The sequence below is a fragment of the Cystoisospora suis genome, assembly GCF_002600585.1.
Source record: "Cystoisospora suis strain Wien I chromosome Unknown contig_1041, whole genome shotgun sequence".
Taxonomy (NCBI): domain Eukaryota; phylum Apicomplexa; class Conoidasida; order Eucoccidiorida; family Sarcocystidae; genus Cystoisospora; species Cystoisospora suis.
Genome location: NW_027153842.1, coordinates 35914 through 49434, shown reverse-complemented (window position 1 = coordinate 49434; position 13521 = coordinate 35914). Strand labels below are relative to the sequence as shown.

The following is a 13521-nucleotide window of genomic DNA, read 5'->3' as shown; positions in this document are numbered from 1 at the left end:
CTAAGAAGGCAAGTTTATCTTCTGATCTCAGCGTCAGACACTACACTGCAGGCACCGAGCATATGCTTTTCTCGGGGACAGCATACTCCTCAACCATTGTTCGATTCTGAGTCCAGGCAATAGTAGGAACCTTTTTTAGCTAGCCTTGCAGCGAGTAGCCTCGGTACTAGTTACTGGCTGGCATTATGAGCGGACAAGAGGCCAAATTTGCTTCTCTATTTTTCGTGTAAAAAGTCTTCCACATCTCTTCTTATGAAGAGATAACCGACATGGGAGAGAACTTCTGAGCAGGCCGCTGAGTCGAGGAACTCGACAAGATTCACACGCGCAGGAGTCTCGGCGGCTTCACCGGTCTCCGGACCTGTGGTAGCGGTAGCGCCGTCAAACAGTTTGCCTTGTGTCCGGAGCAAGTTTTTGAAGTCCACAAAGGAGAACTTTGCTGGGAGCGGAACCGCACTTGTTGGAGGCCTCACTCCCATTGCCATACAGGCCGTGTAGGTATCGTGGACCGTCAGCGCATCATGGCTGTTCAGTGCTGGAGGGGAGGTAAACGGATCTTTCTCTACACAGGTGACGAGAAATCGCCGGAGACCTTCAGCAGGACTGTTGCCGAGCGCCAGGTAGCCAAGAAGCTTTCTGATATATATCTGAAAGGAAATGTAAGACAGTTAACGGCGCAAGTAGCACCTGTCAAACGAATCTCGAATGTTACTGTGGAGTCTCGAGCCAGACACGGTCGGCCGCCGGGAGAACGGGAACTCCGGCACGCCCACCACTCAGCCACCAGACAGGGCACCCCAATCTGTGAGATCGAGATATTACTTCATTCCTACGGGGCAACAGGGCAGAAAGAACCCGTGGAACAGGAGTATACGGCGACGGATGCACAGATGGTTGCCAAGCAGGACAACTCATGATGTCTAACGAGCAGATGCAGCGAGGCCATTAGGTACCTTGAGGACTGCCACAACGGATACGGGTAGTACATTTGCTCTTGCTGGCTACACTAAGTAACCACTGGCTCGTCCTACCACAGCAGCCAGCATCAGACGAGCGCGATGAAAGCTTCGCCTTCGGTTGGCCTGAGGGTGTGGGGGTCAGAAAGTCGCTAGGGTAAAGCTGTTCGCTTAACGTACCTTCTTGTGCCCCGGCTTCGTTTGTTCTTCACCGAGCTGCTCTTCAGGGTAGGATTGCGGGATATTACTGTCCTCTGGCTCTTCGGTTTCATCGCTTTCGATTGTCCTGCAGCTCACGCCGGGTTCACTGGGTGACCGCAAAGACTGAGCGTCTTCGTTGTCATGCCAGAAGCCGGCCTCTCTCAACAGCTGGATTTCTTCACTACACTGTCGCACGGGATCTTGGAAATCCGCGAACAGCTCAAACAGAAGCCCGATGAGAGAGCCTCTATCGGCGCTTTCGGGTTCATCTGTTTTTGTCGCGGCGCCTTCCTCGGGCCAGCGGGGCAGCCAGTCGGCAAAATCTAGCTTCAAGAAATCCTCCTCCGAAATGAACGCCTCCAAGGGAGAAGACTCGGATGGTGCATTCTTGGCCGCTGGAACTGTCGCAGCTCTATGGAGTGCGTAACGTAACTGGACATAGTGGCAGAGGACATCAACGACAAGCAAAGCAGTGGCTCTAATGAAGGTCTGCGGTTTCGACTAACGTTCTCGCTGCGTTTCGTTCTGCGCGTGTGCCCTACCTGAAGTAGTTGCTTGGTACTCGGCCAGCGACTCGCTCCAAAGGTCAGCGACAACAGGAACTCAATCGGATCTACAAAGCCCGCGGAGAGATCGAAGTAGTCGGGTATCAGTACGAGCTTTGAGATTGGCGTTTGTAGCCAGGTCTTGGGCAAATACTGTGCATTGAAGCACTTGGACTGAGTAACCCTCCTCAAAAGAATTTCCTGCGATGTCGGTAAAAGCCTGCAAGTGAGTGAGCATGGTTGATGCTTTTCCTGAAGCCTGCCGTCCGTTGCCGACGCCGCGTCTAGAAGAAGCTCTACAGTAGCGATGCTGTATCAGGTAGTGGATCAATGGACAGTGACTTTGTGAGCTACTGTCACCTAATACCTCAGGTTGGATGCTCTCTTTCTGTAGGCGTATGAAGGACTGGCCCTTTGCTCGACCAAAGCGCGGCTCGGGAAGCTTCTGTGATGGGTCTACAACGTGGCCGCTTGAAAAGACCAACGACAAGCTTGTTCGGAAATTCCGGCAGCAGTAACCACACGGTGATAGGAAGAGAAACGAGCGTACCCGGAGTGCCGTAGAAGAGACGAGGCCATTTACCGTTACTTGTTTGATATCACATTTCAGGTCACGGAGCATCTCTACGGTGAAGAGGTGGTCGGGAATTTCTTTTATCACAACCGGGGGTGGTAGCTCTTGCGGTTCCACTAATATAGTAGTCGGATGTAGAAGCAGCTGCGTTCCTGCACGCCCAGGCACACAGCATACCCCCTGGCTGCGGCTACCCTACCGGAGTAGGCGACTGTTGTTGGAGGGCGTTACGCGGAAAAACCCAGTCAGCATCGGTGCCCGATAGGGGGATGAGATTTCGTGCATTACCTGAGGACCCGCCTTGGCTCGTGGTTCCAGTGGCAAGAACTGGTTCGCTTTCGGGCCGGCTAGTGTGCTTGATGAACTTCCCGCCAGTGATCTGTCCGGGTGCCACGAGGAGGCAGCTTTCAGGTGGTGCACGTGCTTGGTACACGAGGTGGACAAATACAAAACGACTGAGTCTTACTCCGAACGGTTCACTGAAGCTATGTGAATGTGTGCGGCCGTCTTAGTTGCCCAGGTGAGATCAGCCAGAGGGTCACCTGAGAGTTCAAGGTAGTGTGGCACGGGCCTCTCGTTCTCGATGCAGATCTTCAACCGGGTAGTCAGTTCCTTCACGGCGTCATGCTCCGCCAGGCACTTCCCAACAATCCAGTCATCCATTCTCGCGAAGACCTCGTTGCTAGTTGTGGTAACCTCGTGCAAGCGAGACGCGCCCCAAAGGCAGATTTTCCGGACACGTCCAAGAAGCTGAACCTGCAGCTCAAGGCGCACTTGCTGCAGTTCAGCAAACATCGGGTTGACTGGCTTCGGCTTCACCTCCTCCTTCACCCCTTCTGGGAAAGAGACGGAAGGCAAAGTAAACGAACCATGAAGAACCCCCCGTTGGTTCACCAAGCGCAAGAGCGGTGTCACGACAAACCAAAGGGACTTGGCCTGGGGTGAGAGGCCCCATAAAAGGAGCGAAAAAAAGTCTCTCTTTTCGACAGATTCCTAGCGGTACTGTCGACACTGACTCTGAGTAATCCTGTCTCACTCCCGTCCGGTCATCAAGCAAAACTAAGCCCCGCATTCCAGCTCGGCCCCCTTCACGGACAGTGGCGTGCGTGTGCAAAGAAGCGATGTCGGCACCAAGCAGCAGTTGTTAGTCGGACGGCGGCGGAAAGCAGCGCGATGTGGTCGTCGTACTTCCTTTTGTCTGTTTCCCCTTTTTTTCTGTCTCCTGGATGTTTGGCACGTATTCCTCGAACTCCGTTAGCGGGACAAGGTATTCGCGCGCTTTTGACTCGAGAGCCTGCCGAGGAAAGAAAGTCGCTCTCACTGAAGCGCAACATCCTAATCAGCACTCTTCCAGAACTGCCGGGCTGTGCGCTCGGCTTCAAAAAAACCGCTCGAGGCGTGTACGCAGTCTTTGCTAAAGCCTCGGAGGCCATCTCCTGCACCAAGAGCAACCCGCGACAACCAGTCTGCCCGAAGGGGTAGACCCACCTCTAGCAAGTGAGTCTGCCAGCCCTTCCCGGTTGCTGAGTCAGTACCACCCTGCTGCGGCTTCTGCTTGAAAAAACTGACGACTGCCTGCTGGGCTGCGGCTTGAGCGACTTCCCGCAAGGGGCCGGCTGACACAGGGACTTGTTTCTTCTCCGGCATACAAGCCCCTATCATGTTATAGTAGGCGTCCGTGGCGAAAGCCTCCAGTGCGAGGTACCTGTAAATGAGATATACAAGGCGGGAAAGTCCGTGCTGCAAAGACTACGAGACAGAGACACGGTGTAAACCAAGGCCATCTTTTGCTTCTGCCTTCCGGACTGGACAAGATAGCTACGATCTCCTGCAGGGGCTTCCTGGGAACAGCAAGTCGGAGTGAACTCCTTATTGGACTGATAGCAAATGCCGCGCGGAGTGCTAAAGGTTGGTTGATTGTGGCCTCAGATTCCCCGAGCGCAGTCTGGCTCTTTGGATGCGGTCCTTGCTGTGTGCAGTGGGCTAGTCTCCGTGTTCGGGACCTCCTTAGTATCGAGCTGCAGTATCATACAGTTTTGCTCTCCCCTAAACGGGTCTCGCTTTGTCTCAGTAGAAAAGATAAACACTAGCGTCCCACCTTCGAATTTCAGCCTCTGCCATGCCCGCGGCCTGGAGTGCCAGTACCCCACAGACGGCATCAACCCAGCCAATCTCAGCAAGCAGCCTCTGCTCAGCTACCGCGTCGATCCTGCGGGCGTCAATCTGCTGCCACAGTGCTTCAGCCAGCTCATCGACTTGTTGATGGAGTTCTTCCTGAATATGCGACCGAAAAACAACATGAACCTGTCACCGGAGTGAGCTTCGCCGGAATCACCCTTACAAGGCAAGTTGCATACCATCACGTGCATGTGGGAAACCGGCTTGTCCCGTCACTTCACGGAGAAGGTGTCATCTCCCACAAACACGTCTTCAAGCTATTCTATTTCATCAGCGGGGCTCCCCTTCGCTTGGGTGCTCGTTTCGTACCTTGACCCCGTCGAGGTGCATACTGTCGGAGATCTCTGTCACGAAGGAGTTGTACTCTGCTATGAAGGAGTCGACCAGTTCCTGCTTGTTGTCAGGGCGCTGTAACAGTTCAATGAAGTGAAGCTGAAGGTCGACAGTACTTCGGCTGAACTCGTGTCGGACTCGGCGATTCCACGAAAAAAGCTGAGGGAAGAAGAGCGTACACGGCAAGTGGTCGAGTCTTGAATCGGCACGCTCTCGCTCCGCATTGAGGACCGACTCACAAGGGTCCGATCATTTGTCGGATCGTATCTCTCCAGTCGACGAAGGTCGCTGTCGGTAAGCGTGAATCTCAGGAGGCCGGAAGAGATAATGTGACAGTTTGCAGCTTTTTATCGTACGTTGCCACCTCACGCTCTTCGTTTTTGGTGTTTTCGTACATGGCGATGCAGCCAGCTGGTTGCTCCGGTCACCTGTCGGTCGTCCTCGTCCGATCGCTACTGACGTGCTGGGCCGCGCAACCTTACTGAACGAGAAGGACAACACCTGGTGCTGCACAGGATCCAGCGAATGGCACGGACTACGGTCTCTTGTGCCTACCTTTGCTAGCGCCGAGGTGTAATCATCTTCCAGAGCCTGCCATTGTGCAAAGAGGAAGCGTTTCACGGGCTCTTCCAGCGGCTTCAGTCTGTCTCTCCAGCAGGGTGCATCCTCGAAGGCTGAGAAAGGCGGATTTTCGGAAGCACGGGCGAGAAAGAAAATGTGGCCTCCTTCTGTGCGGGAATGTCTAATACTGTAGAAATCTTCACGCCTCACCAACCAGAGAGTTCCAGATGGACTTGCTCTCTGCGACATGTTCACACTGAGGTGGAGTCAAATCTTGCGAGTTTCTTCCTCGGACTTCTGTTGATGCTGCTAATAGTGTTTTGGTGGTGCTTGCATCTCTGCATAGTCAAAGAGATAGCGCGTTGCTGTCGCTCGTGCCTTTGTCTCACCCGGCTGCCGCCATGCCTACGCTGACTGCACTGTACCGGTGACTGCAGGGTGATGTGTGACCGAAGGATACTATGGTAGGACTTTTCCGCAGAGAGATCGGGAACCTTTCTCTGTGTATGGCCTGCTACCCAGCACGAGGAGGCAATGCCTTTGATTTAGCCAATTTGAAGCCCGTGTGCTTACTTTCTCGTGGCGACCGAACGCTAACCACAGCGGTACTGGAAAGGCTGCCGTCAGCGTCGTGGTTGGTTGGAGAGTCGACCTTTTCGATCTGTTCATTCTCTTGAGAAAGACAGCAGGCGAACTTCACACCAGGGCAAGTTCAAGGGCTCGTGCTTATGGTCCAGCACGACAAAGCAACCACATGGCGGCTTAGAGCCCCTTGTTCACGACCTGTAGGCGGCGGACCCTGCCACTGTTCATGAAACCGGCCTGTTCTGTGGTGCTTTTCCTAACGTTTGCCAGCATCCACCTTCAATCAACACAGCTTGGGTCACCTTGTGCAATGCATCCGGCACCATCAAAGATGCCAGGGTTGTTCTGTGGGCACGCTACCGTTCACGCGAAACCCGCCAGTCCGTTAGCAGTCCGATACTAGCACCCTTCATCGCTGCGTGTCGTGTATGAGTTAGTTTGTTCTGATGGTATAAAACACAATTGGACTTGAGAGGAGCGGAGCGGCACGCCGAGTGAGGCAACGCGTGAGGTCAAGGCGTTCTGGTGTGGAGTGTGCCCCAGTATTCAGACCCCGTGCACCTTTTCCCGAAGGACGGCCGTCATGATGGAATGTGATCTTAGGACGCGAGAAAAGCAAGGGCCCGAGTTCGCTTCTTGAGCGAACCAATTCGTAAACGGAGCGGATGAGAAGTGCTCAACATACCGTCTGAGACATGCTTTTCTGGTTCTTCTTTAGTGTTAGTCTCGGGCTTAGGGCCCTGTTGACTCGTTTCCAAGCCGAGCTCGGTCCGTTTCCTCAGGATTACTTTTTCCACCTGGACATACAAGCTCAGCGAGCAGCTCCAAGGAGGATCAAATATTCTGCTGTCACTGTTTCATGAGGTGTGGCGATACTCGACCGCATATTCCTCCTGCCAAGAAGTAGGAATTACAGCTTCTGCAGAAAGACGCTGTACGGGCGCGCTCATCCTTTCACCTTACTCCAGAGATACACTCTCTGGCCTGCCGGAGCCATCTACCTCACTGGACGACCAGGCGGTTGACGGTGAGCACCATGAATCTGCCAGGAGTATTGGCATCATTTCAGTTCAGCTCTAGCTGGGCGCATCCTGCTGTCAGCAACCCCTTGGTGACACCCAGCAGCCGTTACTGGTAGCGAGAGAACTTAGCAGCAGGTGAGGCCGGCCAGTAGTTCATAATTGAGGATTCTTAAGCCCGAAGCTTATCCTGCCGGGCTTGGCAAGGCCGCAGGGTCCGAGCGTGCAGTAACGCTTACTAGTACGGAAGCGGTGGTGAGAAGTTCAGTCTCGGTTTTAGATGGTACGATTACTAGCCGGGGTTCGCCCTGTAAAAAGGCGTACGAACTCAAGAAAAGAAAAAATCTACGGGTGAGTTCGCAAAGCTGCCGGCGGCCAGCGATCCGTCCTGAACAGCGAGTATTGTCGGCGCTCTGCTTCATCACGGAGACCGTGTGTGTCTAAACGCACCTCGCGGCCGAATCGCTCCAGGAAGGGTTCTGCCACCCGTCGATGGATGTCGAAGTGACAACAGTCATCGGCGATCGACACCTGTTCGTACGTCTCCAACAGACAGGAACATACACGTCTTCGGCCGTTGTTCCAGGGTGTGCTGCCCCTCGGATACCAACCGTGAGCTCCCCAGCACCTCAGAACGCACACGAAACTGGAATGCCCCGCATATGCTTACCCTCGTCTGCTCGATGAGAGTGTCCTCCGTCGGAGCGTTCTGCGGGACGGAACCTGCCGCTGCTGTCGGGCTTTTAGCAGTCATATCATCGGGTGGCTTGCTAGGTTGGGGGATGCTTCGAGCTCTTGTAAGGGCCTCTTCTGTCGTCAAGTCAAGTAGAAAGTGGATGTCAAGGCATCCTTCCACGGGACTCTAAGCGCAAACAGATCAGTCGTACTGCCGCTATACTATGCACCTCCTCTGAAACAGCAAGTGTCCCGGCCGAGATTGCTGTTTCTCGCGTGTGTTTGTGTGTGCTACATTATGACGGAATCCCCCGGGTCTTCCGGTCGTGACACGGGATGCCACCGGAAACTCGCCCTCGCTGCAGCTACCCGTTTCAACAGCCAATGCTGTAGTTACCCACCTCCACTGCCAACACTTCGGAAGAGTCCTTACCAGCTCCGAGTCTGGCTGCTCTGGAATCGGGACCACAAGCGACGCTCGACTTTTCTTCGCTCGCACTTGGCTCTCTGGCCGTCGGTCCGGAACGACATACCCAGAAAGACGCTCCTCAAGGCAAACACATTGCTCGTAGCTGACCGGGAAGCCGACCAAAACCCAGCCGACCTTCTGATGGGGAGCGTCTTCTGCTTCTTTGGCGGGGACCTTCTCCTTTGCAGGATGAGGCTTCTGTCCCTTTTTCGGCTTCTCCGCTTTCAATGGTGCGTCCATATTTTCCTTTGTTGGCGGCAAGCTAAGCAGCGATGCCGCTGATTCCAGCGCTTCGTCTGCGAATATCTCTCGTATTTTGGTTACGAGGAGCTCAACGCTGACTGCGTTACTTAGCTTTTCCCCGTTCTGCAGTTCCTCGTAAGCTTGTTCCCCGAGCTGCTTCAAGTCAACTTTGAACGGAATGGTTGCATTGTCAAAATTCTGACTCGCGCTCTCTGCTGATTTAGCCGTACTCCCCGCGACGTCTACGTGACCGGCGAGCTGTAGTGCTTCCTTGAGAATTTCATCGATGGATAGCACATGCAGTCTGTACTTCTGGGCTAGTTTCTTCGCAAGAGTTTTCTTTCCAGAAAACGGTTTTCCGGTGATCGCGATCTTCAATGGCGCACATGGCACGTCTTCAGGCACTGGCAGCGGCGGCTCGGGGAATAGCAGCTCTAAAAGCGTTCCAATGATGAATCCAAGTCTGTAGAGAGCTGGCTCCCCGTTCGGCCGTACAGTTATGTCTTTCCGAAGACACTCTACAGAAGCATTCGCCTCGTTGAACTTTATCATCTCTTGCGTCAAATCTGCAGTGTCAGGCATCGCACCCTCCTCCTGAAAGGCAAATGCCTCCGCAGATTGTTGCAGATTCACTTCGGGATGCCATTGGCCGTGGCTGTTCAGGTACTGCAGAAAATCGTCCTCGTTTAAGCGTGCTTCAATGCTGACCCGGCCAACTTCTAGAGTTTCTGGCAACGAGCCATCAGCTGCAGAAGGACCCGAAATCTTGAGGAATTCCGATGCCACACCGAAAGGTGCGCGCGCGGTGGGACCTTCGTTTGGAGAGGAAGGCTGGGGCAGTGCTGATTGCCCTTCGGTAAACTTGACAAGCCATTCCCTCCAAGTGCGAGAATCGACAGTTGTCGTATCGTGCTCTTGATGGAAAAGGGTTGAGGCCGCTGCCAAGTCAAGAATGAGGTCAAGAATTTCACCACATTCGCCGATAAGTCTTGCTCTTCTCTGTGCCTTGACCTGCTGCTTCCATTCCCTACATTGCTGGGCTTCCACAGTGACCTCCCGCAGCAGCCTTTCCTCAGCCATTGCTGTCACGTGCTCCGACCGCTCCTTACGAGAAGCTTCATCTTCTTGATGCTGGATCTGATTATGCCTGTCTCGGATAACGCGGTTCTGCCTGATAACAGCTTCGTACTGCTCGACCTTCCGCACGCTCTCCTCCACTTCGTCTGCCTTTCTTGACCTACGGTTCAAGCGGCAGAACACCTTGTTAGCTACCAGTTCCGAGACAGCGTCTGCGTGCGACTGGACCTGTTCCATCAGCAGCTTCTGCCTTCGTTTCTCTCTTTCCTTCCGAGCCATCTCCTGAGCATTCCGCGCCTCGTGAAGGCGTTCCATCATTCTTGAATTTTCTTGTCTGCATACAGCCGGCGACGGCAATCGGCGGCTAAGCTCCGAAAGCAGCGTCACAGGGTCTGGCGCTCGCACACTCACCGTGCCCATCGTGGATGCTGAGGGAGACGATGCGTCGAGGCCAAGGCGTTGGAGGTTCATTTCGAAACTCTCGATTCCTTTCCTTACTTCGTCTCTTGTTTCCTGGAGGGCTTGTTGTGCTTTCCTGACTTTAGCTTCCTCAATGCGTGCTTCAAGCAACAGTTTCCGGCGCAAAATCTCTGCTTTGAACTGAGGGTCTGTATTAGCTTGTGCCTTCACAGCGAAGCTACGCTGTCCTTCTTCACGACGCATCCTCTCCTTTTCCTTTTCTTGGCGCACGTTCTGCAGGTGTCGCTCCTTTACTGTTTCGAGGTCTGCTTTTGCCTGTGCAATATTGGCATCGTAGGCTTTTCCTGCTTCATGGAACCGTCCCAAGAACTTAGTCATTTCGCCTTCCCTGTCCGGTTTGGTTATGTCCTTCAGCCTTCTTTCTATGAACCGACTTTGGTGCGCGTCGTAGGCCGGCTTGGCAGATGTGATAACGCGAGACAAGTCCCCGGGACCGCGGCCACAGTTCTTCGAAAACCGGTTAAGAGACACTTTGAGCTGATAAAGGAGACGGAGAGCAGCTCCTTCCTGCCCTTGTATAATCGCCTGCATCTTCAGTGAGTCGAACTTAATGTCTAGTCTCCTGAACACAGGTTCGAGCATTTTGAAGTTGTTTACTTGCGCCGCGGAGCTGTCGGAGTTGCTGAACGGTGCGACAGTGTCTAGCTGTTTCACTTTCACTAAGAGTTCCGCCAACAAATATCCGTTTGCGAAGTCCCTCTCGAGGGAGGTAACTTCTTTCGACAGCGGAAAGCTGTTGATCCAGCCGATGATGAGGCCTGCCATTTTGACTATGCTTTCTGACGTAACAATCTGTAAGCGTCGCCTCACGGTGCGCACAAGAGTTGCGCAAAGTCCTTCATTTCTTGATGGGCCGCGGCGTAGCCTTCAGGGGGAGGCGCTCGCAGCCGTCCCTGAACTTCAACCTAAGCGAACAGCCATCACTCCTACCAAGTAACGTGCCTGTTCGACAGCATGCACTCGTAGTCGTGTCAGAGACAAAAAAGAGCCATAGCGACAGCGCTAAGGGGCTAACCGCCCACCCTGATCTGGGAACGGATGCCGTCGCGGATTTCCTTGAGGGTAATAAAGACACCTAGGGCCAACACCCAGAATCAAGTCGCTGTCAGAAAACACGCTGGCCTTGGCTCGCTTCAAGGCCTTGTCGATTGAGGGGCCCCGCGAACAAGTGTCGTAATACCAGCGCCGGACAGTTTAGGAGACGCGTGCGTTCGAGACATAGTCGAACCTTCCGCTCATTGACGATTTCGACGGCACCGCAGCTGAACGACCCGGATTCAGCAGCACACAGTTCAGCTTGCTTGCGGTGTCGTGATAGGATCAGCGCGAATGCGTTCACGGCTTTGCTCTCGTGCGTTGATTCGGCGATGCCCGGACTGAGTATCAACAGATCTCCGAACGCAAGCCCTGACATATCCCTCCTTTACTTTCGCTCTTCTTTAGACTTCAGCCTGGGTCGCCTGATCGCGCCTGCGTGCCGCCCCAGTACTGCGATCTATCTCCGAGCGCCTAGAATGCGATTCGATGGGTTCCAGCGGACTGTACAGCTAGAGACAGCTCACTGGCCCGGGACTTTTGAGTGCGGTGCCTGTCAGTCACGCCTGGGACATATGGGCGGTTGCGGGTTCGACTCAGCCACTTCGTCTGTCTTGCTTGTTACGTATGCATCCCCTCTGACCGCGCTACCTCCTCTTCAACACCAGATCGCGCTTGCGAGGATCTTGTTGTAACCCCGGCCGAGGTGCCGGGAATTTGTAATCAAACGCGTGTCTCAGTCACCATCACCGGGACCTTATTTTCGTTGAGAGAATTACTGCCGAGCCACCGGGCTAAACTCTCGAGTCAGCAGAGCCGATACTACTAGAAGTCCGAGCTGAACATGTCCTCGGCTGGCTTCTCGTCCAAAACTGGACATGCTTTGCACCATACACGGGCTGACATGTAGGAACAGCGGGTGAGGCTGGGACACACGAGTGACCGTTGAAAGACTTGAAACCAGTGAACTTTCTTTCGGCACAACAGGACTGTACCAAGCTCTGAAATTGCCACATCAGAAAATTCCTTACCCTCTAAGCGATTCAAACCCTCCCGCCACGGCTTCTACAGTAATGGAGCTTTACACCTTCAATGGACCGCTGCAGATGGTCGGAGGACTCAGAAAGTGTCCCACCTCTTCACACACATTCCCTCATCGTTTTCACCGTGCTTTCGCCGTGAACTATAAAAAGCGTGTACAGCGGACGCCGCATTATCATCCTAGTTAAGAGCTCCTGGAAGTATCTTCGCTCCCTCCAAAACGAAAAGCTGTTGATGCCAGCCCCGCACACTGGGAGTAGCAAAGCTTCGCAGATCGGGAATACCACTTTTGCAGATGAACAACAGTGACCTTCATAGGATGCCTTCTACTGCGTTCCTGAGAACCTTGCTCCCCTTTCTCAACCGCGTGCCACGTTGTTACCCGCTGGGAGCACCCTCTTCCCACGACCCCGTGTGGCCGCGTCTTTTGAAGACTACCGAGTCTTAGTTCTACGCGGCCGTAAACTGGTACAGCACCTATTTGCTCAATGGAGAAGCCGAATCTCCTGCCTCCGTCGTCGGGCCTTTGTGCGTCTATGCACGTCCGTTTTGTCTTATCGGCCATCCTCCGAGCACGGATACTTATCAAATGCAATACCCTCTCATCTTTTCCTCCGAGGGCGATTCGACACAGGTGTCGTTGTCCGCCAATGACCTGTACTGTATACCGTGCGAAAATCTAATCTATACAATGAACCCAGGTGACAACAGAACAAGTCAATTCAATAGGACCAGTAACCCCCTCCACCGTTTTCGGATGTCTTTTCTTCTATGAGGTGATCCAGAAATCTATCTTCCCCGTATCTCTGTTGGTGTACCGTTCAGGGTTCCTTACCGTTCTCCCCTCCTGCCTACTATGAACTCTAGGGCCAGCGACGTGACAACATCGGAATAGCAGGAAATTCATGTAGCATCTCCCTACTCGTTCATTTCCCTCCTGTGTGGACCTCATCTGATTCACCCTGCAAGGAGAGAGACACAGCCAGACAAGCATACACTTCGCTTGCAGGCAGCTTCCTTTCTCACGTGGCCGCTACCCGCGCGGATCTGTACCTTAAGTGAAGATTTAGGAGAATTTGTGCACGAGTCCCTATGTAGCCCGTGCTTCGACACCGTGCCCGAGGTTACTAGCGCGACATGGACACCTATCCCTGCGACCCCGGAAAAATTCGTACCCCGCCAAACTTGGAGAAAAAGGTCATCAAAGCGGCAGAATAGTGTAATGCTCCGTAAACTCCGGGGAAGCACCCTTACTGTTTCATCTGCTCTGTAGAAACGCACGTGCTAGTGAGGGAGAAGTGACACAACACGGTAGAGGGAAGGAGGCACACCGGTTCTCTTGTCTTTCAACATCCTCTTTCTTTGGAAAACAGAAACCCGTGCTCCAACTCGCCTTCAAGTTGCAAGGCATGCACGACAGCGATTGCCCTACCCTAGTGTCGGCCAGCATTCACTGCCTTTGCCTCTTTCATGGTTTCGTAGTAGGGTCTTCTTTCTGTAGAAATGGCTGCAAGCAACCTTCATTGGTAGATGATAAAACTTCATCATG

At 53.6% G+C, this 13521-nt stretch overlaps 1 protein-coding gene across 1 annotated transcript; it reads right to left on the bottom strand.

Annotated features, from left to right (window-relative positions):
- Positions 1 to 215: 215 nt before the first annotated feature.
- CSUI_002467 (uncharacterized protein) lies at positions 216 to 10688 on the bottom strand (the record flags this gene model as incomplete). The annotated part of the gene is made up of 15 exons (XM_068062667.1): positions 8061 to 10688; positions 7623 to 7814; positions 7403 to 7483; positions 7192 to 7260; positions 6619 to 6730; positions 5343 to 5461; positions 4764 to 4946; positions 4375 to 4550; positions 3765 to 3981; positions 3598 to 3712; positions 2819 to 3112; positions 2253 to 2428; positions 1700 to 1903; positions 1137 to 1589; positions 216 to 647 (listed from the first exon to the last, which is right to left on the bottom strand). Exons 1-15 carry the CDS (start codon positions 10659 to 10661, stop codon positions 216 to 218), a joined length of 5424 nt encoding a protein of 1807 aa, XP_067925359.1. The 5' UTR covers positions 10662 to 10688.
- Between the last annotated feature and the right edge of the window lie 2833 nt (positions 10689 to 13521).